At 33.1% G+C, this 27,449-nt stretch overlaps 1 protein-coding gene across 1 annotated transcript in view; it reads left to right on the forward strand.

Moving 5' to 3' along the window:
• The window catches only part of LOC115886104 (neurobeachin-like), a 350,537-nt gene that overhangs the window by 109,505 nt on the left and 213,583 nt on the right, over positions 1 to 27,449 (forward strand). The window contains exon 2 of the mRNA XM_030905158.1: positions 13,225 to 13,329. Within this exon, the coding sequence (XP_030761018.1) occupies positions 13,225 to 13,329 (105 nt within the window). The remainder of the gene's footprint in view (positions 1 to 13,224; positions 13,330 to 27,449) is intronic.

The following is a 27,449-nucleotide window of genomic DNA, read 5'->3' on the forward strand; positions in this document are numbered from 1 at the left end:
GTTTCCATACACTTGATTTTGATTTTCGGGTGTTATCTGGTTTTATATTTTCAATTTCTTCTTTAATGACTTGTTGGTTTACTTTTCCAAATCGCGACATTTCGCTATACACTTCTTACTCTACGTACAGACGTTTTAAAACTAGTAATAGCTTAATGACAGAATCGCAAACAAAAATGACAAACACATAATATGTCAAAATCATGAATACCTTGGCCAACTTAACAAATTGAAATTATTTTAAAATGTCATGTTGGATTAATATTTTTTCAAATTTAGGTGTGGAGAAATTTTCTTACCGAATACCACGCAAGCTTAAATTATTCCTGGAAATTTTCTTTCGGGCACGAATATTTTAGGAAAATTATCCCTCGTCTTCGACTCGGGATAATTTTCAAAATATTCGTGCCCTCAAAAAAATTTCCGAAAATAATTTAAGCTCTTGTGATATTATAAGTGAATATTTATTTCATATATTTGTCAACCTGCAAATTTATTTTTTGCGGAGAAAGAAACGGATATGATGACTGTATCTGACTGTATGACGAATTATAACTGAAGAAAGGGGGACACGATAGATCTATAAGTTTGCGGTATATAACTTCCCCTCTCCCTTACAATATACAATAGATTCACCTTTAAATATGCAAATATCGATTAATTAATGTTTTCAGTGTGGAAACGTTCAACGTTTGATAATGACAGATTTAACAATGTCTTAAAATATATTGAAAATAAATTTTTAAACGAAAAGGATTTTCACGCTTTCGGTCGTTATATATGGCCACATTGTCTTTCGAAGAATGTAAAATTTAGCGTACGATGCGAGGCGAACTTTTAATTTCAGCGTGATTTATGTCTCCATTATAAAAGAGTAATTGTTAGCAGACGTAAAGTCGTCAATACGGGCACAGTTTATGAGAATAGGGAACTAGGAATGGGTTTTTCGATAAAATAGGCAAGTCATTTTCGTGATAGTTAACGCAGAGACAGATAAGTACTCACATTTTAGAGAATGACAATGAATTCGATATGAAAGGAAATAAAATAAAATTACAATAAAATGTTATCTTACAGAGTGTAATTGAAACCACTAATTTATTCCACTAATTGCGAGGTTCTGAATGAAGCTTAACTCCACTATTTGGGACGGTGACGAATCCGACAAATTCAGAGATTATTAAAATCAGTCCAGCCTATCTTTTTTTATAAACGGTGTAATTTACCCCGCTTTGTTTCATTTATTTACGTTGTAAAAAATGCTTGTTTGGTATATGATGCATAATATCTGCGATCTCCATCGCTGAGTTTGTAATCCTATTACTTTTAATTACGAGTTCGCCGCTAAAAGGCTACGTTTCCAAACGATGCAGTACTACAAAAGCCTCAAAATGGCTTATGAATATCGAATTTTCGGATGCACTACCGTATAACGATGCAGCTGTATAGCTAGAGTTGCGGTTTCCTATTAAGCGATTCATATTCGACACGCCAAACCTATTTAGCCTCGATTATGGCTTCGTTAATGATGATATTATTGAAACGCGCCTAAAATTCGGAACGCGACCGAAATGACGCGTTCATTAGCGAGCAACGGATGCAGAATTCCATACAATACAGTCGGGGCAATAAAAATCCTCTACTAAAATAGTACAAAATGATATTAGTAATGATGGTAATATTTAACAATTTGTAAAATATCGGCGCAGTCTAACGGATTTTTTATAGATAATTTTTTATAAGTTGTCAAATGCATAACTTTTTTTTAGATAGGAACAAGAAATAGCCATCTTATCCGATAGTCAAGCAGCATTAAAAGTGATCAACTCAGTAACTCACCAATTCAAAGTTGGTTAAAGAATGCTTAGAGAAGCTGAACAATCCCAGGACATAAGGACATAATCCCATGGCAGAAATGGCCACATCAAACGGGATTGCCGCGTCCAAATGCGATCCCGTTCACCATCCAGAGAACGTAGGCACCAGGAAAACTAAAATCAGTCAATACTAAGGGGCGCCACTTCTCCAACTCCAAGTAAATTTGAGAAACACCTCACTGTAGTATTGAGTAATAAAAAGGATTGGAAAGAAGAAATGCTTTCTCAGCATGTAAAAGACCATACCATAACGTGCTATACTGATGCTTCCAAAACCAAAGCAGGGACAGGGATAAGAGTATTTGGGCCGGAAACTCCTAACCAATGGGCACCTACCTCAGTATCCTTCAGGCAGAAATTTACGCTATCAAATGATGTGTACAATTTATCTTAGATAGGAACTATCGAAAACAGGAAATTGCCATCCTATCCGATAGTCAAGCAGCACTAAACGCGATCAACTCAGTAACCATCAATTCGAAGTTGGTCAAAGAATGCCTAGAGAAGCTCAATAAATTAGGCAAAGAAAATAAAGTCCTCCTACTCTGGGTGCCTGCTCACCAAGGGATAGAAGGCAATGAAAAAGCAAATGATCTAGCTAGAAAAGGAGCGAACACACCACTAACTGGACCAGAACCGTTCTGTTTTCCAAACGGGAACCAACTGAAAGCGGAACTGGAGAATCTGGAAGACTCTATCCGTAACTTGGAATGGGTGTCCTCCAACGGTCTGAGACACTCGTTCCTCAGAACTTACGACCGAGAAAAATCAAAGGTTTTCCTTGATTTAAGTAAAAACAATCTTCGGATTGTCCACGGGGTTTCTAACAGGACACTGTCTCCTCAACGAACACCTCAGTAGACTGAAGCTGAGAAACAACGGCGAATGCAGATTCTGTGGGGAATATGGGGAAACACCAGAACACCTTTATCACTGAGTGCGCCGAGACGACGACTATTCGTGCCATGAACTTTGATACGGCTGATGTTGTGAGACTGTATGATGACTTATAACTCGTTATAACTCAAGAAAGGGGAACACACAATAGATCTGTAAGGTCGCAGTGATTAACTCCCCTCCTAAACATTCTACATTCATCCCCACCCCCTCCATGCAATCTACAATATGCACCACATGCGTAACATAAATTATTTGTATCAAAAATATTGTTTTTTTGCGTGTTTACCCAGCGATCTCCTGTATTATTAAACGATAAATAATCCTACAGATGCTTTTGGCACGGCGCAAGCTATAAAATGAATCGAAAATACTTGTTTTATAAAACCTGAGTTTGCCCAAAAGTTTGGAGCGTCCGTCGGCGTCATCGGGATTATGTTGTTTTAAAAAATTCCATATATCCATATTGATACTTTGTTAGCAATTTAATTGAATGCATCGCCATATAAACCTACAAATCAGTCCATTTCATACCGATATTATTAAAGGGAAATATTGATTATATGTGAAAAGCTAAAAATACACCACTTTATCAGAAACAATATTGGAAATTTGAAATCACGGTAATCAAATTTATCGTGCACATTTAGACTTATTTGTTTGTAAATTTTTGATCGGTTGCAGATAATAGGGTTTAATGGAAGAATATGTAGGTTTCGAAATGCAATTTATATATGGGAGCTAATATAAAATGAAATTCGTTTAAATAAATTTTAATTTTACGTCAGTATGGATTTTCATTATGTACAGGGTGTCCCAGGCTGAGCGTGCATTAGAAGTTTCTATAGAACTATAGGATCTTGATCGGAGATTTTTTGCACATCATTGTTTCACAATGAGATCTATCGATTAAAAGTAGTTTCAATATGATGACACTTCCGGAAATGCCGGAAGTTGCCAGCAACTTTCTTTATTAAATGAGTACCCCCATTTTTTATTACATACTTAAATTATCTGTAAAATTTTATGAATTTTGATATTACACAGTCTACCTAACATTAACCGTTTTTGAGAAAAAAAAATAGTTAAACAATTTTGTCATATTACTTTTATTTTTAAGAACTCAAAGTGAAGTTAAAGGAAAAATCTTGTCTAAAGAAAGTTGAACTAACTGGAATTCAAAGGACCACAATACAGGTGTTTTAGCAAGGTTTAGCTAGAGAGTTACTTAAAAAACAGCATGGAGAAGAGATGTATCGTATGATCGAAAAAAACGGCGTCAGCAATGGCTATGAAATAAAGATTGCTGTCATTTCATATGTAAATTTATATGGGAAATATCACCGATCATCATTTCCCAGCCCACTGGACGCCGTTTTTTTTCGATCATACGGTATAAGGTACATAGTGCAAGAAATTAAACTAAAATTGTAACACAAAAGAAATAAAAGCAAATGTGAGTTGAATAACAGGTTTTAGAAGGTTCCTGTTATAATATTAATATATAATTTTTTATTACATACTTAAATTATCTGTAAAATTTTATGAATTTTGATATTACACAGTCTACCTAACATTAACCGTTTTTGAGAAAAAAAAATATTTAAACAATTTTGTCATATTACTTTTATTTTTAAGAACTCAAAGTGATGGAACTTCAAAAAAAAAAAAAAAAAAAATTAAAGGAAAAATCTTGTCTAAACAAAGTTGAACTAACTGGAATTCAAAGGACCACAATACAGGTGTTTTAGCAAGGTTTAGCTAGAGAGTTACTTAAAAAACAGCATGGAGAAGAGATGTATAGTATGATCGAAAAAAACGGCGTCAGCAATGGCTATGAAATAAAGATTGCTGTCATTTCATATGTAAATTTATATGGGAAATATCATCGATCATCATTTCCCAGCCCACTGGACGCCGTTTTTTTTCGATCATACGGTATAAGGTACATAGTGCAAGAAATTAAACCAAAATTGTAACACAATAGAAATAAAAGCAAATGTGAGTTGTGAATAACAAGTTTTATAAGGTTCCTGTTATAATATTAATAAATTAAGATATATGCGAATTAAAAATTAAATAATTAGTTTGATTTAAAAAGTTTTATTTATTTTTTACCTACTTTAGAGCTTTATTAAAAACTAGTCGAAGCCTGGCGCATCCGCCACGAGATCAGGGAAAAAAATACTTTTTATTTTTTTTTTAATTAAATGAAAAACAAAAAATCCGGCGACTACAGTTTTTAGAAGAGCCATATAGCTATTTTTTTAGTAAAAAAAGCAACTTTCTAGAGCAAGTCGTTACTTCAGTAGAGACGACACAGATAAACATTACCATTTTATATAATATGTAGTAATGGTTTATAATTGAAAGGATTTAAATAAAATAATTTATAAATTACTGTTTTATCACTATTATCCTAACTTAACATTCTCTTCGTTCTGATGCTCTAACAGAACAGAGACTCTCTTTATTTTGTAACAGTCCTTATAAAGTCCGGCACTAGCAACAATAGTTTTTTGCACCATTTCAATGTGTTTATTGGTGTTTATACCCCATACGTTCTAAAATGATTATAGCCTACATACTCAGAATAGGTAAGTCTTTTCCAAATAATCTAAAATCGAATTTATCGGAATAAACGAAATCTTCAATAATAATAATGTCTTGGTTATGTTAAGCAATTTTGTCAAATATCAAATAAAATCAATATCTCCTCATGCCTTTGCTCATGCGTCAAATTTTTATTCGACAAATAAAGCACTATTTAGCAGTTCGGGCGCCAGATAGGGTATCTGGGAGATAAGTTTAATTTATCTAATAGATACTGTTATCTATAGGTGAAGATACGCGTTTTTCTGCTATCCGTCAAATAAAATATATCTGGCAGATTATAACACGCTATCCGTACCTGAAAACACCGGGGGTTAGCGTCATAAGCTACTGGTTAACAACTAGTACAATATATGCTTTAAAACTAAATCTTAACTAACTTCAAAACGATTTATTTTAAGTAAAGGAACATGTATAATCAAAAAAATAACGAATTAAAAAACCTTTTCACTAGTGAAATAAAAAAAGGTGGGTTTCCATTTGAAGAAAATGATTTATGATAATTTATTAATCTCTCGATTCCATGACAGCTACGCCCAATATTATACGGCATTCAAACAATTTATTTGTTCAAATAGATAGCCACATGCCTTCTCTCTATGTCACAGTGGCTGTGGTAATCACTAGATTTGACGTTTAGGTTATACGATTTTTTTTGACAGACCGTTTTTTTGCTCCAAAATTTGTTCTCCTCAGAAACGCCTAATGTCACATATAGAGTATTTGACACAGAAATTCATAAAATTTGATAGGAAATTTAAATATGTAGTAAAAAATGGGGGTACTTATTTAAAATAAGAAAGTTGCTGGCAATTTCGGCTATTTCCGGAAGTGCCGCCATATTGAAAATATTTTTTTTATAACCTAAATAAAAGATAATAATGGCATATAATACAATTTTTTAGATAATACACATATGTATGTAGATTTGTTCTCTATAATAACCACCAACCAATATGTGTGGATTTATTTGGAATATTTAATTATAGCTTTATATTCGTATCGGATATTACAGCTCAGTGGAAAATATCTGTATGATTACATCTCATTATTAATGGATAATTAATTTAATTAAAATACTGATTGCTATGGTTTTAAGTGGTTATGAATGTTACAATATTGCAGCCAGAAATTAGCCGCTATAGATGCTTGAAAATTTACGATCATTTACAATTTCTAAAAAAATATTATTAAAATGAATAAAATAAAATATCCTAGCAACCGCTTTGCCGTAATTAGTTGTATCCACACAAAAAAAAACCAATAATTAGCTTATAAAATAATAAACTTTTTATTTTTTGGACAGATGATAATCAAAGACCAAAATGACTTTACTCGGAAATTTAAAAAAATAATTAGTGGAAAAAGTTAAAGGTTGAATGAAGCTTTAAAATCTTCTAAAATTATAATTAAAGAATATCTTGATTTCTTATTGAAATTTCTATATCTATAATAAAAAAAAATAAATATCATATTATATTGCATGAGAACATCAGTTTAATTAATATTGTGATAGTGTACATTTTATTTTTCAAATGTTTTTCTGTTTATTCAATTTAAAAATGCGTATTTTGGTTCGTGTATCGGAATAAACAAATGCAATAATGGAGATAAAATTCACCATTAAAAAAATGCTGTATGTGCGAGCAAAATTTTTGCAACTTTATGAAACAGTGTGTTTTGGTTAATAGATAGTTTGTTTGAAATATTGTTTCAGAGGCTTAAATACGTTTTTAGTACTTTTTTTGATACGCGATATTTACTGGGAAATTTCGAATATATAAAGTGTGGTTTGTGCACGTTTTTATTAGATTTTATAGGTAAATAAATAATTATTTTTAACAAATATGTTTTTTTTGTACCTGGTAAAAGAGGCTAAAATATCCTTATATCCTGATAAATACTTTAGTTTGAGTGAAAAATCTAAACAACCACAAAGCTATTTTTTTTGTAAAACACGACTAGGTAGAATCAGTAATCTATTGCTCGTGAATTAAATTTGCTTAACCGACCAAAAATGCTTAACGTTTTAGGAGGTGTAACACTAACATAACTCCTTTATTCCCCGTCGTAGTACTCAGGATTACATAAGAGCGACATTCTAAATATGGAATTTAACTCTTTATAATTCAGATAATGATTCTAGATATTATGTAACGAGAACGATAAGTTACGAGACATACTACGCCGGAGATAGTTAGTTAAGAACAGGCGATTCAGAATATTGGGTCGCTATTATGTAATCCTGAGTACTACGACGGGATAATAGAGTCAAGAAGGAAATCCAGGGTTTTATTTGGAATATAGAGTTTTATCTGTCATCAGAAGTGGGATTTACCTATTAAAAATAACTCAAAAGTTTGTTCCAATATGCCATGTTGTGTGTAAATCCATAAGTGCTGAAAAAAGAGATAAAACCATAAAGCAACAAGTCTAGCAGTATTAATGAATGAAAAGATTTATATACAGGAAAATTTGTAACGTAAGTAAGCAGTCAAGAAGGACGTTGTCTTGCGTAAAAATAGTTTGGAAAAAAAAATAGAATAAATCGTCTGTTAGAAACCGTTGAGGTTTTGTTAAATCACATGAAATCAGTTTAGCTTAAAATTAACCATTGCTACCTATTGACAATTAAGAAAAACTACCTAATAAGTAAAAACAAAAATCTTCTGTGTATGATTTTATTTTTCTTAAGTGTCCTCCGTTATGTTATGCGGTGTTCTTAAAACAGAAAATATCTCAAAGAAGGGATAGCTATATTATATAATTCTTCTACAGATGCCCCAGCATTACATTTATTTATATTTAATTGTCCCGTTCTTTCATTATACTTATTTTACAAATCTGGTAATACTGCAGCACTTAGCCGTCTTTGCCACATTTCTTTGAAACAAATAAGTAGTGTTTCTTTCGTCAGCAATTGAATTATGGTTGCAAGAATACGATGTTGGGGTTTTCTCTTCGCACGCTACATCAAAAGCTCTTAATGGAACACGTTACAACATATGTAGCTTCTGCTCTTCTTGTTGCTGCTTGAGTCGTCTAGCGTATATAAATCATATACTTCTTCCAAAGAAACTTCCGGTTTATATATTTTATGAGATGGTGAGAACACACTAGGGGACATATCTCGTCTATTTCGTAAAACTTTATTTACTGGTGAAGCTTATAATGCTAGAGAAACTACAATATCTTTTTTTTTTCAAACGTCACAAAAGTATTAATCTATACTAATATATAAAATCCTTAAGTGACTGACATACTGATTAATCACGATCCTGCTCAAACCACTCAACGTAAGAAGCTCAATTTGAGCATACAGGTTGATTCTAGGGTGTAGAGGTTCGATAAGAAGGGTTTTTTCGAAATTCCAGTTCCAAGAGGGTGAAACCACCCCTCAAATATTACAATATTTTTTATTTAAAAGCGGGTCAAGTTTCCGAAAAAACGCTTAAACACGTATATTTTATTTTATTTTTTAACATATTTTAAGACTTTTTAAAAAGGTATACAGGGTGTTTCGAAAAATCTGGTCATTGATTAATCACGATCCTGCTTAAAGCGCTTGACGTAAAAAGCTGATTTTTGGAAAACAGATGGACTTTAGGGTGTAGAGGTTCGATAAGAAGGGATTTTTCGAAACTCGAATTCTCACCCCCTTAGACCCCTCTCTTTTAATTCCACTTTTTCATTATTATCACCGGTTTGAGTAAATAAAATTTAAATTAAACTAAATAAAACAAGACAGCAACAATTACTTTGAGAATGTACGCTTTAAAAACTTTTAGATATTTTTTCAATGAGGGCGGTTGAAATTTTGAAAGATTTTATAATTTTTGAAGATTCTGACTTTGACAAACGAAAATTATTTCTGATTTTGTTTGGCGGTTGTTCTTAGCAACCGCTATAGCAGCGCCAGATTGCGTACAACGGTCGCGACCCAAAACAATTATATATTTGGACGGACTTTGCAATATAAATTTATTTCCTTTATCTATGCCTGCAGTTTCCTTATAATGTCGATTTTAAGTGTCCGGGTTTCGCATGCATAGATCATGACTGGTAGTATACATTGATAGAATGTTTTTTTCTTATGTAAACTTAAATATATATTACGATAAAATTCTAAAAAACATAATTGTAGCTTCAGAGACTTTTCTCGTGCCGATTCGGCGCCTTCGACTTTGCTAAATATTCAGAACTTTAACCGGATCCGACATTGAACTGGCGCAATTTCCACAACCTCGTGTCTACGTGACGACGACATCAGGCAGCAAAAAAATAAATTGAAACCCCACTATATGAATACATCAAAAGCGTATCCTATGCATACGAAAGGCCGGAGGCGTCGGTAAAATTAAATTTTGGATGAACAGTCGCAGAGGTAAATATTTAGTATTGGGACGCTTTGTTGATTGGTAATCAAGCTTTTCAGTTTCGGAATGTACACTTTCTGGTAATACGATAGAAACGACATTATGAGCATCAGGTGCCTGAAATTAAAAGTGGAAGATTTCAGTGTTTTCAAACAAGTGAAAAATTATTTGTAGTAGTAAATGAAAAAGTGTTTTCAAACAAAAGACAAGAATTATAGAAACTCTATTTAATTTACATTTAGTATGAAGTTTAATATGTCTGTTAGTATGAGCTTTAGTATTAGATATAAACAGAATTATTAACTATAGTCGAGAAGGTCTTCGTAGGCTTTCGACCAGATATATCTGAAGGCAATAATAGAAGCCCTAACGAAACAAGGAAAATACATGCCTTATACTGAACTCTTGCCAATTTATACAAAGCAGCTTTAACAAGAATAATGATACATGGAACAATCACAGAATTTCCAACTGGGAAAGGGGTAGGACAGGAAGACGCGATATCATTAAAGCTGTTTACAGTAACTAGTATTATATGTTACTTCTAGTGAAGGAATTTTCCATCAACTAGACTGAACCAACAAAGGATTAAAAATAAATGGAAAATATTTTATGAGGCGAAACACGATTATGAGGTTTTTGTCGCTAAAAAAAATAAAAATTTGGAATTTTTTTGGAAAAAAATATAGAATTTTTTAAATTTTTAGTTAAAAAACATAATTTGTTGATAACATAGGTAGTAGATTAAATGTACAAGAAAGAAAACACAAAAAAGAGCCAGTGGTTCCCAAAATTTCTTTCTTTTTTTTTTGAGGCTTATCAAAGTCTTGCCAAATTATAGGTTATAATTTTGTGTCAACTTATATCAATTACCCTGCGTTTTGGAAGTTGATGCATTTTTATTCGTGTTACTATGTTTATTTTGTGTCTTTTGAAGTCAATGGGAGGAAAAATTAACTTTTTTTTTTCGTTGTACTCTACTGATTTTAAATTCATCCCATTTATTGGGGATTATGTAAAATGCCTTTCATCTTTACCTGATCAGAAACTACCCGAGCAAGAGACAAACTTTGCTTTTCTCCTTCTGTTGTAAGTCTTTGATAAAAATTTAGTTCCGAAATGTTAGAAGCTTCACAGAGGATCCGGATAAAACTTTCCAATATAATTTTGTCTCTAACTCGGGGAAACTATTAACTGCCTCTTAGATGTTCAATTCGACAAAGTTTGTTTGAAATTTGTAACTTAATTCCAATAAAAAACTATTAAATTAAAGTTTGGAACAGTAAAATATGTTTGTTCAAAGTTAAGTAGATAACTAAAAAGAAATACGGCATAATTGGACTGATTCCTAATTATGTTCTTTTGAACTTAGAGACTTTTAACTTAGATATAAACATGTTTTGTATGCTTTAAACTGTTAATAAATGTAAGGAATTCTTATTTAATCGGATCGACGTACGTGTATTTCTTTATTACGATTAGTAGATAGGTAATATAACTAGGTTCTCTCTCTTTAAAAATATCTTATCAAAATGATCTTAGACGTTTTTATAAAAGGAAACTCAATATTAAGTATAGTTAAATTAAATTAAAATTTATAGGCATTCTTCCAACTTTCCATTATGATACTTGAACGATACTTAGACGTTTCCAAAAGAGAAGGAAACTTTTCACACTAATTGGATTGTTATAAAATATAATCCGGATCGTTTTAAAATAAGAACTAACGAAATTATGCTGACGGCACCTAACCAATTCAATTAATTCCTCCATTAAAAAAGTCTCGGCTCCGAAAACGTCATTAATTCACTATTTTAAAGGGCACTTCGGAGTACCGAGTGTGACTTAGATAATTGCATTTGCAAAGTTGCGAATGGCTGCCACTAGGAAATATCTTTACGTATATACGTACTAGTCGTCCGCAACTTAATTAAACTTGTATAAATCTAATTAAGAGGCCCCAGTTCTCTGTATTTGTGTATTTATTCCGTAGATGCTAACCAGACGCAGATTTTTCAAAGTGGGTACATTATAAGTTCTTGACAACTTTATATCACACTCAATGAAGTATACTGAGTACACTGGACAACAAATTTTGGTTTACTGGTGGTATCTTGTATAAAAAATACATTTCTTAATTAACTTTGGGTTGCTCAATACGAAAATAACAATGATTCTTGATTTCTCGCCAAAAATAATTTCATTTACATACAATTTCTCTTTACTTGTGAAAAATGGAATAAGTACTGGAAGCCGCTGTTCTTGGAGATATAAATGATAATATAATATATTTTACATATTTTAAATAATACAGTAGACGCTCGGCCTGAATTTTACGGACATTTTAATTTATATAATATATATGAGTGATACATGAGTAAGATGCTTTACTTAAATTTTAGATGTACTAAAAAAAGAAGACTAGATTACTAGATCAAACTAGACTAGCAGTGCCTTAAACATAGATCAAAATAAATTACATTGCATGTTCCTGACCGTATTATACCCTATAATTTGACATATTGCAGCCCATTTTTTGATGGGATGACAGGATATTCTTAACTAAAGTATTATAAACTTTTTATTTCCGAAGAAATTAGTAACAGGCGAAAATAATTCCAAGCTTTAAGATTTTTCAATATCTTTTAAAGTGCTAACAAAATATATTCGACAAAAAAAGAATTCAACAAATCAGAGATCATTAAAATCGGTCCAGCCTTTTTTGAGTTATAAGAAGTATAACTAACTCGACTTTTTTATTTATTTAGATTAATTGATTATTCATATTCTATTGATGAGGTGCAATTATTTCTGCTGTGGTTTTATTTTCAGAGACAACAAAGTTTTATAAATTTATATTTCTCGAATATTTATTTAAATAAATATTCCAATTTTATTTATTAAAATTTGCTATATTGTTATTGATGTTTTCGAATTGTGAATGCAATGCTATATTTAAATCTGTTTTTATGCCCAATTTTATCCTTGTTTTCATTTCATATTTAATCAATGTGTAATAAATCCGTATAAATTTTTTAACATATCTGGCAATATGAAAAACAAACGAATATACATTAAAGCGATTTTTTTTCTGGGTTTTCGGATTCTGAAATATCGATAAAAACATTATTTTGTGTAAAAAAATATCAAACAAAAAGTACTGACATTACCGACCGCAACTTGACTTGGTTTGAAAATGAAAGTTACTGACACCTATTTTCATGTCTAAGTCAACTTAACGCCCTTTTTAGGGTCTTTAAAAAACTCCTTACTATGGTTAGTGCATCTATTATATTATAGTAGAAATCTACATCTATTATCTTATAGTCGAAGGTTCCCTTAACATTAGGATACGGTCTGAGTCAGACCTTATTACTATATACATATCTTTGTGGTTGTTTTTTTTTTAAATCTTTTGTAAATTTTTATTCCTACCTAATGATATGTTTGTTCTTTTACAGTTGGTTGGTGGCGAATTTGATATGGAACTGAACTTTGTTATTCAAGATGCCCAAAATATACGTCACATGTTGGAATTGCTCGATCACTGCCCTCCAAATCTGCAAGTAAGTATACTAATTCTTCTAGTAATAGAGATTTGATTTCCTATACCGATCTGGTGATCGAAACTGTGTGGTCTGTAAGACAGTGATGTGGATAGTTTAAATGAAAAATCAAATGTTTTAAAAAGAGATAAATGTTAGGTTGACACATTTCTTCTATGCGGTATTGCCGGATTTTTTGTTGTATTGCCGCATCAACATTTCAAACCTCACAAGTAGGTGTTTACGAAAAATGTTGCATCTAGGTTTGGAAAACTTAATTTTTTCACAATTAGTGACTTATTTTACTACAGCTGTAATATATTCTTAAACCACTGTCTAACAGAAATTAACATTTTTAAATAGCTTAGATATATTATCTTCGTTTATCATTTTATTTCTCGTACGAACCGGAAATACTGTATGCCGCTATTTATTTTGTCTCTGGTCAGTCTGTCAACTGGTCGTATACAATTATTTCTGTCGTATGCATTAAATTATAGACCACGGATAAAGTGACCAGAGCTAGTATACTGACGTTTATGGTAACACTTTTGAAAGAATAGATCAAAATGTCTTTGCATCTAGTTGTTGCCAAGGAACAGTAAATATCTATAGGGAAATATAATTTCTTTACAGAGATATTAAAAAATAATCCTGAATTGATCAATTCGGATTTTTATCAATTTTTTGTGTAATATGAAATGTTTATCAACATTTCATATTAGTGCAGTTGAAATATTAATTGAAAAAAATATATCCGCACAATAGCAGTTTTATGAAATTGTAATAAATTGCGTTTTAATAAATATAAATTTAATAAACAAGGAATTTACGTTAAAAAATTATTTACTTTAAATGACATGTTGATATTTAAGAGAATAATTATTAAACAGTAGAGGGAAATGGCCGATTCTGCGCCAGGAGGAGGAGGAGCAAGGAGCAGGAAGTGACATCATCAGCTAGGAATAGTTAAAATAGGCTAATAAACAAGAATAAACCTCTTTAAACAGCTTTAAAACAGATATAAACGGGTTTGAACAAAAAATGAACAGGTCTGTTGTTTTAAGCTAAAAAGCGGTTCAAACCTGTTTATTCTTGTTTATTAGCGTATTTTAACCGTTCCTAGCTGATGACGTCACTTCCTGCTCCTTGCTCCTCCTCCTCCTGGCGCAGAATCGGCCATCTCTCACTACTTTAAACCTATTCTAAGAAGAAAAAAATATACGAATGTATGTCCACAAACCATCCTAGCTTTTGAGATGCACGGTCGGTGGTAAAATTTTGTAAAATAACACTTTTTTGATAATTTCACTGATGTTATTATAAATCTATGATATGAAACTTGATAAAAAAATCGCTCTTTTAAATATTAGCATATCATTAAGGAACACCCTTTATACATTGTGGATTATTGTTAAAATATTTCCTAGATTTAGTATCATACTCGTAAAGCCAAAAAATACTATATTTTCTGATTCTACGTATTACTGTTAGTTAATAACAATAGTTTCATTACAATGGTTGACTGGACCAAAACTCTCAATTTTTATGACTTATATGTATGGAAAAAGGCCGAAAAATAGCCCTTTTGGCTATTTTTAGGAGCTTTCAAGGACTGCAGAAAAATAGTAAACATAGCGCATTTATGAAAACTACATATCTAATAATAATAATAATAGTTATACCGTATATAGCGTTTAACGCCTTAGGAGTAGCAAGGTACAGCCTGCCATGCTAGAGCCGTTCGGTATACAAGGAAGGTAATGTGGCTAGCACTACGCTTCAACCGCCTATTATTACCTTAGGATTGCGAATCCCAAGTACTCATTAAGGCTGAGTCAACATAGGTACCCAAACTATTTTTATTTTATTAAAAATATTCGGCTGATGAAATGCCGGCTGTAGGTTCGAACCCACGTCCTTTAGAATTGGTAGACGAGAGCTGCACCTGTACGCCACCGGGCACCACAAAACTACATATCTAATAACTGACAATGTTTTGAAGATTGTATTCTTGCGCTTATGGTCCGTAATAAAAATGAAGTCAAACACATTAAGTTATTGTTTATGTTAGGATCTTTATTTCGTTTACACGTTGTTGGTTACTCGTAAAATTTATTTTTTTTACATTTTATTTATTACTGTTTCAACATATTAAACTACACTTTTTCAAACATGTTTTTTAAATCCTTCAATTTAATAGATGTTAGTAAGTAGTTTCGCTTCAAATCTGCGCACATACATAGTGCACAAACAATTTTTTTTCGTACAAATAAATTCCCTGGTAAATTCCTTAAATCTAATTAAAAGTTGCCGTCCAAGCTACCCTGTTCGTTTAATTAAGTTTTATTTTATTACGGCAAAGAAAAACAAAATAACGAAAACCGGTAATGTCCGAAAGGTCTTCCTACTTTCCCGGATTTATCCCGGATAAATTTTCGACACGTATATCTTTAACTTGCGGTGGAAAGGAGACCACTAAACTTTCCCCTCCAATTTCTCTCCGTTTTCCAAGGGACTGGAAAAGGCCCTGGAAGATCTAGATAAGATCGAAGGCAGCTACTTAATTGGCCCTATTATGGCCAACGGGTTTCCCAATGATCTACCTCTTCCAGATAACCGCGCGTCAATCACTATATATCTCCTCCATCTCGAGCAAATTTGTTTTTGCTAGATCAGTTAACGGTTTCTTTAGTTTATTGCCTCTGAAACGCTGAGAGCGGCAAGAAAGAGTTTTTATACAGTTTGAGAATAAATTCAAAATTTCATAGAAAAAAAAATAAAGAAAAAATGATTTTATATAAAGTGTTTTATAAAAAATCTTCGAATACTCAAATTTACATAAGTTTATTCTTATGTTTGCTATTTTCCTGAGCGTCTTGAAAACCCATTTGTATTTGTATTTGTATTTTACTAAGGGTGGGTCCCAGGTGAGACGGTCCACTGCGGCCGCGAGAGTCTATTGTGGCTTAGTTTTACAAACTTTTTAACAAAAAAGTGTATTAAGGTTTACCCTTAAGACCCAACCATTTTACATGGGCTTATGTCCGTGGGGGATATCAGGAGTCTAATATCAAAAGCAACAAACTGCACGATTCCAAAGTTTAAAAAAGTTTACAACGGAGTTTGTAGTTTAAATTTCATTGTAAACTTTTGGTTCAGTATCAGTGTCAAGTGAAAATTTAATTATAGGACCGTATATGTCGACCGTATGAGTCAGAATGGAGGAATCGTGCAGTTTGCTGCTTTAGATATTAGACCCCTGATATGTCTCCTAGGTTGTGATGCAGTTAGCTTAGTTTTGCCAAACACCACAAACCTGGTCCTGCTCCCAGCCAGGCAGGTATACATGACGTGCTTCATTATTTCATCATCCACATAGAGTAGGCATTCGGCGTCTTCCACCAGTCCCATCCTCTGCAGAGGTGATCTCCGCCGGCAGTTAAGAGTTATCATTTTTTGCGTTTGGATGGCCCTGCTAGGATTTTCTTGGCATGTTCTATTGCCGGACTGTCGTTCCAGTCCCGAAACGGCGTATCTCTAACCCATTCACAGAGCCTGTCTCTTTTTGGAACGGATTTAGGATCGAACATTTTTTGGAACGCTAGTCTCGGTTCTGGATCCATGAATGGCGAACCTGCACCTGTTTTGGCGAGGGAGTCAGCACGTTCGTTTTCCTCTAGGCTGACATGTCCCGGTATCCATATTAACGATAATGTGTTCCTATCTCCTAAAAAAACATATAAAGTAGCCAGAAACAGGCAGTTTTTTGGCTTTTCCATACATATTGACATGAAAATTGAGGATTTTGGTCAAATCACCGATTACAGTTGAGGGTTGGAACCTTTGGTATTACACAGCAGAATAAAAACACTAAATCACCACAACACACCAAAACACTTTTACTTTTACACTGGACGCGCGTTTCGCTAACCATGTTAGCATCATCAGCAGATGATTATAAACTAAGTACAATCAAATAAAGTACAAAAAAATAACCTCAGAAAGGCAAAACAAATAAAAAATTGAAGCCGTTCTTTTTTTTTCGATCATACGGTACAAATTAAGAGACAGTGGTAAAGACTTTGATCCAAGAAGAGAGAATATATAATATACCGTCATAAAGCCCTCGAAAATAAAAATCAGATCACGCATGTTGGCGAAACGTGATACTCGCAGACAACAAATATTTAGACGAGTATTTTTGTTACCTGGCGGTATCAAGAAATGCTTTTAAAAGGGGAGCTTTATCAGGCTGTATCCGAGTGCGTCTTTTTTGGAGAAAGCTTTCGTCGAAAGATGAGTCGGCCTGGCGGCTTGTCGCGAACTAAGTGGGATCAAATGTCACCCCGACGGGATATTTTGTGCCTTTTTGTTTGTTCCAACTGCCATTTGTCGAAAGTTTAAAAGTTGCCGACCGGGTAAGCTGAGCGATAAATATCCAGGATTTTCGAACGCCTCAGTGAGCTCTTTAGGATGAAACGATTATATAGAAAATGTTATTTTTTCGTGATTTATTTCGCTTGAAGAATTCATACTTGAGTTGTTTGCTAGAGACGCTTGTTGGTTGTGCTGCTGGTTTTAGAATTGTATGGAGGTGAATAATTACACACAAAATGCTTACCCTTATACTAAGTAACCCAGTATGATTAGTAAATAATACTAAGGATATACGAGTATCCTAAAAAAGTTTTTATAAAGTCCATAAACTAATGTCGATTTTGAAAATAGCTACAAACTCCTCCTCCTCCTCCTAGATGCCGTCTCCGTTGAGGTTGGCGACCACTATGGCAAAATCTATGTTGGGCTCGATGTATTAAAGTATTCCCATATGAAATATTTGTCCAATCTCATATATTTCGAAGCCACGATTTCTTTTAGCTGAAGCTGTTCGTATTCTTCGTGTCTCATTATATGCCCGAGGTAAGCGGTTTTCCTTATTTTTATGTTGACTATGTGGGTACGGGCGTTCATTGTGGTCAGTACTTCCATATTTGTTGTTCTAGTGGTCCAGCTTATACGTAGCATTCGCCTATAAAGCCACATTTCGAATGTCTCCATCTTCCTGAGGTCCTCCTGTTTTAGGGTCCAAGTTTCGCACCCGTATAGCAACAAAGGCCAAACGTAGCACTTGAGTGTTCTCAACCTTACCCCTATGGACAAACGCTGGTTGCAGAGTACGCTTCGCATCTTAACGAATCCTGCACGAGCGATTTCTATTCTCCTTTTAATCTCTATAGAGTGGTCGAGCTGACTGTTTATTTCCCTGCCCAGGTAACAGTACTTTTGTACATTATGTAAAGTGGTATTATTAACAACAATGTCCAATTTTGGGTGATCTTGAGAGGTCCGAGAAAACACCATTAGTTATGGTCTTAGATGCGTTTACCTCCAAACCCATTCTGGTACTGTGCTCTGTTAGGATGTTCATCAGAGTCTGTAGCTATTCTTTAGACTGTCCGATCACTACGGTGTCATCTGCGTAACGGAGGTTGTTAATTTCTATCCATTTAGTTTAGCTCCTTCAGCTCGATCTTCCAACGATTGTTTGATTATGTACGCCGAGTACACATTAAATAACAATGGGTACCCCTCTTTAGATATCTACGTAAGAGGTGTTTCCAGTTGGTGTTCGGACGCATCCCTTATGGTTCCAGTATATATTACGAATTACAATGATGTCATTGTTATCTACTCCGATTTCCTGGAGGATGTCTATTAGTTTTTCATGTTGTATGCGGTCGAAAGCCTTCTTGTAGTCTACGAAGCAGACTAAAGATCCTTCTTTACCTCCAAGTATCTTTCAGCTATTAAGGTTAGGCCCAGGATGGCTTCTCTTATTCCTGTTCCTCTTCTGAACCATACTGTGATCGACTTAGGTAGTTGTCGCACTTGGAATTTTCGATACCCCTGTATACATTTAAGTAAGCAATAATTTTTTTTAGTAAAGTTTATTTCTCTGGCTTAAAAGTCAGCAAAAAAAATAACCCTTAAAAGTAACGTACAGGGTGTTGAATTTTTTTTTATTATAGCATGCATATTTAAATATGTTTAAATATTTCAAAAACCAAAGCTTTTAAACATATTAAACTCTTATAAATGCCTTATTTTATGCCCAAGAATCCAAAAATGAAATAAAATACCGGGTGTTCCATAAGAAAAAATAAAACTTTGATATGGATCTTAGTTCTGACACACTATGTACATTTGAAAATAATTATGCATATTGCCTGTCTGCATATACCTATAAAAAATGTTGTTTCTACATCTTTCCGTTTTCGTATATGTATCTAAAATACATTTTAGAAACCTGTGTCTCCAATAGTTAAAATTTATCTCCGAAGCTAAAATTTAATAAAAAGTCAAACTATGTCTGCAAATTCATTGACCTTTTAGCACCGTTATATAACTTGGATCTGCATAACCAAGAATAGGCATAAATTGGCTCAACTACAAGGAAATTTTTTAAATATGTAAGAGGCTACAGCATAATTGGAAATTGTTGAATAAGCCGAAATTGCTGATGATGATTGGTAAGAGACAGTCTTGGGTCGGTATTTTCATGTCTAGGAGGTAAATAGGTAACTAGATTCCAGAAGTTAAACGGCTGAAAATATATTGAGTCCTTAAGGATTTGAACTATGCTCCCACACTGCATTCTAATATTCATATTAGTTTTTAATTATTTCTGTGCTGCATGCTACAATACTTAATTAAGTTGTCCTTCCTTAGTTTCTTTTTAATTAAAAGTATAATTAAAAAATACATATTTCCTGTTCGTTTGAATTTATACGCCGCCACTTTTACCTCGACGTATTCACGAACGAACTAACTAAATAGTTAATTTTCCACAAAATAAACACCCTCCGCTGCAAGCTCGTTAGCAGTTCAAATTAAACGAGTTATAAAGAACGCGTAATTAAGTGTCAAAAGGTCTGGAGACCGTTCGTTCGAGCGTGAAAAAGAAATCGGGGGACCTGTCGATTGATGGCACTGTCCTAACTGGCACTTCACTACTTAAATTTGATGAAAGACCGATGCTGATAGATGGTTCATCAAAATAGATTGAATACCTACTGATTTTTGCGTTCGATGTTAGGTAAACTAGGTTATATATACATTTTTGGAGACCGTAATAGTACTAAGTTACTTTTTTTTTATTGAACTATAAGTTGGTAATTTCATTTTAAAATATCAAAGATTTTTTTCTTTTTATAATTTACTATAATAATGTCTCAAAAAATAGGCTTTTCCTGGTGGACACACTTATTGTTATTGCATGTTTGTGTTCTCCGCTTGAATTTAGAATACAAAAATTATAATGAAAGAAACGATAGCTTCTCAATAATAGTTATTTGTGTAAGTAGTACAAAAAGGACATAATTGTTGCACGACGCATGAGTTTTGCATCTCGAGACGAATTCGAGAGCTGCAATCATGCTGAGTGCAACAAATATGCTTTTTGCACATGTTACACACAGCATTTTTTCTACGATCAAATTGAAATTCTTATTTAAATGTTTATTAAAAAGTTTTTACAGTAATTCAGATAGAATAATATTACCACTAACAAAGACACTGTAAACAAATATTATTAGCAGACCATACCAATAGGTATGGTAGGCTATATTAGATCCATAAAAAAACAGATCATTTTATTTCTAAGTTAAATAATCGTTTTCCTTCCATTAAATTTACAAATGATATTGAGAACGACAGATTACCATTTCTAGATGTATTAGTTATTAGAAATACTAATAATTGTCTGGAATTTGATATCTATAGGAAAAATACGACCACACGCAGATATATTCCTAATGAGTCACATCACAGTGTTGAACATAAAATGGCTAGTTTAAATTTCTTAGTTCATAGATTACTTAGTTTCCCACTTTCAAACGAAAGATATGAAATAGAAAGAGATTACATTAGGAATGTAGCTGAGTGTAATGAATATTCTCCTTCACTAGTTGATAAATTAATTAGAAAACGTAGGTATAGGTTAATGATATCTGAAAATTCGACTTTTCAAGTGGAGAAAGATACGTCTAAATATTTTTCGATACCGTTTGATAGAGAGTTATCCCGTGGTCTAAAAGGAATTTTTAAGAATGTCAATTATAAACTTGTGTATAGTGCTAATAATAAATTACAACAATTATTAGGTAATCCAAAGGATAAAACACCTCCACTGGAAAGGTCGGGTATTTATGAAATTTCTTGTAAAGATTGTAATCAGAAATATGTTGGGCAAACTAGAAGATCAATATTAACTAGATTTAAAGAACATTTAGCTCAGATAAGATATGGTAGACCGGATAAATCTTGCGTTGCCGAACATATTGTTGATAAAGAACATTGTATAGCTCTTAATAATTTAAAATTAATTAAACAAGTCTCAAATTACAGGCAATTAGATGCATATGAAAGCATCAGAATTAATAAATGTAAAGATAGTATGAACAGAGACAACGGTCCAATTCCTTCAAGTTCTTTGTTCCTACTACTCTAGTGGCGGAAATCTAACTGTTACGCTCAGTGGGCTCGGACTCGGTTGGCTAGATTTTGCCACGCCCACTCCGTGCCCACTGAGCGAGTATATAAACGCTCAACTTGTAGATTGTACTTTAGTTTATAATCATCTGCTGATGATGCTAATATGGTTAGCGAAACGCGCGTCCAGTGTAAAAGTAAAAGTGTTTTGGTGTATTGTGGTGATTTAGTGTTTTTATTTTGCTGTGTAACGCCAAAGGTTCCAACCCTCAACTGTAATTATTAAATATCAGTAACGTATAGTTGGACGATATAGATTACTCAGGAAGAAACAACCCAAGATGGAATAATATGATAAGATATACGTAGAACTTCTTACTACTTATATGATAAGCCCAAAAAGATGTAGAACTTTTACTACTAACTTCAAATACATTTATTGGATATCTTCTAACAAACATTTTTTTTGGAGTAAACCTAGTTTATGATACCTTGGTACGTTTTATTATCAAAATTGATTATAAGCACGTAATCTATATTTTTTAATACATTTATTCAATAATTAAATTAGAGAACATTCATATTAAATCCATTTATTGCTCGTTTCGATTAGTCCCAAATTATTATGCGTTATGGGAAACGAATTTAAATATCGTCAAAAAATTAATCATAATATTCGTTGAAGCACCACAAGCGTTACTTCCTTCTAAATGTGAATACATTTATCAAAATTATTACCGTGCATATATAAAATTCCTTCAGTGACCGAGACAGAAAAATATTGTATTAGGGGATTGACATCCCCGAAACTCTTCTCTTATAAATTTATTATGTATATAAATTATTATAGTAGTTAGTATGGGTGCACATTTTCATTTTATATTATTACTCAAAATCTCTATCGTATTTCTTGTTTATTGCCTAAAAAGGTAGAGGGAATTATGGCATCTTAATTCTCGTTAATAATGTCCCAAGAGTTTATCATCATCGTCATTTCCAATAATTTTTAATTCAATTCTAATTACCATAAAATGACTACCGGGTAAAGAAATAATCAAGCCAAAAGAAAAGTAAACTTTTTAAAAAACTTACTCATACGATACGCGCACGCGTTTGAAATGCACATTTAACTGTTCGTTTGCAACGCGAATTGCCTTGGGCCAAACTTTTCCTAATTAGGGCTTCCTCTAATTCCACCGCTTCGAAATTCAAGCTAAGCGTTCGTGAGCGAGGTTCGCGATAGTAGACCAAAAAAGAGACGGGATTTAAAAGATAATTTGGTCCGATTTGAAGCGGAACACGTCTGGGCTAAAAAGGAAATGGTTACATTTGCAAATCGTAAAAAGCAAGATACACGTTTTTTCTTGCCTGCCTTTTTTTCTATTATAGAAGTTTTCAAAAGTTTAGGGACGAACTTTTCTCCATCTATTTATTTTTATAGTCTTTTTCGTTTTATGGTTGTGTGTTTTGAAAGTCGGAAATTATGGTTTAGGTAAAAGGAATGACAGAGGTGAGAAATTGATACAATACTGTGAAGAAAATAATCTTACAATCACAAATACATGGTACAAACTCCCATCTAGACGACTTTATACCTGGAAGTCTCCACAAGATAATGATTACCGTATTGTTCGTAATCAAATAGATTTTATACTAATTAATAATAGATTTAAACACCTGATCACAAAAGTAACTACAATGCCAGGTGCCGATATTGAATCGGACCATAATCCATTACGTGCCAACATCCTATTACGTTTTGCCAAACCTAAACGAAAAAACTTGAGAAAGAACTTGGATACAAAGCTACTCAGAGACCAGCAGACAAGATTAATGTATGAAAACCATATAAATAGAGAATTGGAAAGTATTGTCAGTACAAATGACATTGAGAAACATTGGCTGGGCATTACGCAAGCTTTCAAGAACACAAATGAAAACCTCCTCACGGCTAATCGAACAACAGCGAAAAACGAGTGGATGACTGAAGATATTTTAAAAATGATGGAACAACGAAGACAATTTAAAATCCAGAATAATCGGAGAGATGTATAGAGGCCGAAAATCTCAGTCACCGGGGAGACAGTTTCCATCTTCACAAGAAAGTGAAAGAGATAGCTGGATTACACCATAATAAATCAATAACCCTAATTAAAACTGATGAAAATAAAATTATAACGGAAACAGAAGAACTACTGCAAACTTGGAGAAATTATACCATTAATCTTTTCAACGACGAAAGATCAGAAAACCCATGCCATCAGAACCAAGCATATTGGAAAGTGAAATTATTCATGCGATTAGATTAATGAAAAACGACAAAACTCCAGGACCTGGTGTGAGGAATGAAGACATTCTCAGAAGAGCTGGTCTAGAAGAACGTGTACTCTTCGAAATCATCAAGAAGAGGAAAATTGCCTATTTGGGTCACATACTACGTGGAGAACGCTATCACTTTCAGCGTCTGATTCTCCAGGGTAAAATAGAGGGTGGCAAAAGGAGAATAGGTCGAAGGAAGCTATCCTGGCTGAGAAATATTCGTCATTGGACAGGCATACAGGACTTCCAAGCACTCCAAGTCGCTGCAGTTAATAGAACCATCTGATGAGGAAGAAAAAGATGAACGCCTTTTTATCGCAGAATCCGAACGGTACTATTTGAGAAGTACTTGAGTATTTCTGTATTAACGATTTATTACTACTTTCTGTATTAACGAAATATTAAAATATAAAGTAAGTATTGGTATATGAAACTAATTAAAATACTATGACGTCGATAAAGTTTACTACTGTGTACTTTTTCAAATTAAATATTTAATCAAATTATTAAAGAACCTCTATAGGTATACTATAGAATGTAAAAGGAAGTTAATTTAAGTTTAAAACCGGATAATGCAACGGCAACTCGCGAAATAAAACTTCGTTACATTCTATTCATCGGCGAAGTTCCAGAAAGTTTCCTTCATAACATGGCTTTGCGTGTTCCCTTTTTAATGGAGTTAGCGGGGGCAAAAAGGTTGCCGAAGAAGCTACCTAATGTGCGATCATATTTCATGCAAATTTTCGAATAAATGTTTACTTTGGTCTCACTTAACCGTGGGGAACATTTGTATCAGCCGGCAATATCCATTAAACTTCGAAATTTTGTTTTTTTTTTCAACTCAACACGAGGCGTTATAAAATATATTTTGTGTCATTTTTTATGTATGCTGTTTAGATTTTCTTAGTAGCCAATGGAAATTGTCGATTATACTTTTATAATTATGATGCCGTCACCGTAATTGTTATAGAAATAAAAATGTCTAATATTGATAGAGTCACTACATCTGTTGACAGGTAATTGATTAGATAACAATTTATAACAAAGCTGTTGAATATCAGGGTTGGCATGATTTAAATCAAGTGATTTTTTTAATTTTAATCATGTGATTTAAATCAAAAAATTAACTTTTTTAAAATATTTTACATTAAATCGAAAAATTACTGTAAAAGTTAAAAAATGTGTCTTAGAAAACTATAAAAAATATTTCTCAAAACAGATACCTATACCCTGTATCTATTAATTAAATAAAATGTTACATTTGCTATTGTAACGTTTAAATACTTTAATAAATCGAAAAATAATTGTAAATGTTATAAAACTATATAAAAAATGATTACGCTCAGTTGGCTCTGACTCGGTTGGCTAGATTTTGCCACGCCCACTCGGTACCTACTGGGCGAGTATATAAACGCTCAACTTGTAGATTGAACTTTAGTTTATAATCATCTGCTGATGATGCTAACATGGTTAGCGAAACGCGCGTCCAGTGTAAAAGTAAAAGTGTTTTGGTGTATTGTTCTCGTTATAACTGAAGAAAGGGGAACACACAGTAGATGTGTAAGGTCGCGGTGATGAACTCCCCTCCTAAACATCCTACATTCTACTGCTATTTCTCTACAACTATTGATATTATAAAAGAAATAGTATTGACTTACATAAAATGAAAAAATACAAATAGAGAATATGAATAATCTACGAAAAGCAGATAGTTAAGCATTATTAGTATTAAGTAATATTACCCCCGTATTCAATGTCTCTAATTCCCACTGGTAAACTCGACGGAAACCACTAACGAACGCAGAGCTGAACACTTGAAATTCGAGGGCCACGGGGCGGAAATTAATGATCATCCGTAGGTTGTAACCTGCTACTGCGTTCCCGATCTTATTCGTCTTCTCTAAGGCTGGACGCACACCGAATTCGGTTTTGGTCAGAACGGTTTTAGTCAAAATCGTTTTTGTCTTTTACATAAACAAGAGAAGCAAAATGCTTTTTACTCCGTTTTTTTTTCTTTGGTAAGATTTCGACAGACAGACACTAAAAAAGTTTCTAATATTTTAACTATTTTTTTTTATTATTTTATAACTTAACTACGGATGGGATTATATACAGGGTTGTTCACCACATACGACACGGAATATTGTAGCTAAACTAGTTAGTTAAAATTAGTTTGTATAATAAATACAAGAAACTACGTAACAAAATATTGATGGGTAATATTTACTTTTTAGTATGAGTCCAAAAATCTATTTTATTAAAGACATATAAAGGTAAAAGTATGTCATATATTATAGTATTATGATATTAGTATGCGTTGGTATTTGTGTTCGGTCTTCCGGTATATCGGTACCAGGACCGGTACTTTTAAATATTCCGGTGTCGGTATTGTCTGTTACAAGACCGGTTTCGCTACCGGTATCGGAAGATCGGTTTCAATCGGTACAGAAAAATAGAATCATGATAATATCAAAATAAAAAAATCTGTATTAAACGAATTCGGTATCGATTTTTGTGCAAAGCTGATTGTGTCCTCCTAGTCTAGGTACCGTATGATTGAAAAAAAACTGCGTCAGCGATGGCTATGAAATGCAGATCGCTGTCATTTTATATGTAAAATTATATGGGGAATGTAATCGATGTTCATTTCTAAGCCAACTGCACGCCGTTTTTTTTTTCGGTTACTCGGTATAATAAGGTCAGGAACATGCAATGAAATTTATTTTTATGTATGTTTAAGGCTTTTTGCTACTCTAATTTGGTCTAGTAATCTAGTCTTCTTTTTTTAGTACATCTAAAATTCAAGTAAAGCATCTTACTCACGGATCACTCACGTATATTGTATAAATTAAAGTGTCCGTACAACTCAGGCCGATATTCAATAGCGTCTACTCTAGTATTTAAAATACGTAAAATAGCATCTTATTTCCGCTCCATTTATATCTCCAAGAACAGCAGCTTCCAGTACTTTTCCCATTTTTCATAAGTAAAGAGAATGTTGGACAAGAAATCAAGAATATGCCGGAAATGTGAACATAAAGTAAAATAAAGTAAAGATTTCTGGACGGGGCCTACTTTGTTTACGCGGAATCCGAACCGCGGTCCTCGGCCATATCGTGGTCAATGGCCTACCGACTTGACAAGTGACTAAATCAACTCTTACTCACGAGATATGAACATAAATAATGAGAATCTTAAGTTAGGTCAATAACGTAATAACGATAACGGGTAGATTTACGATATATTCCGCGAAATCTAATTTATCCCTCAAAATACCGTATTTATTACGTTACCGTATTTACTTAACGTTGCAAGTACGAAAGTATATA

The sequence above is a fragment of the Sitophilus oryzae genome, unplaced genomic scaffold, assembly GCF_002938485.1.
Source record: "Sitophilus oryzae breed Bouriz unplaced genomic scaffold, Soryzae_2.0 scaffold_467_pilon_pilon, whole genome shotgun sequence".
Classification (NCBI taxonomy): Eukaryota; Metazoa; Arthropoda; class Insecta; order Coleoptera; family Curculionidae; genus Sitophilus; species Sitophilus oryzae.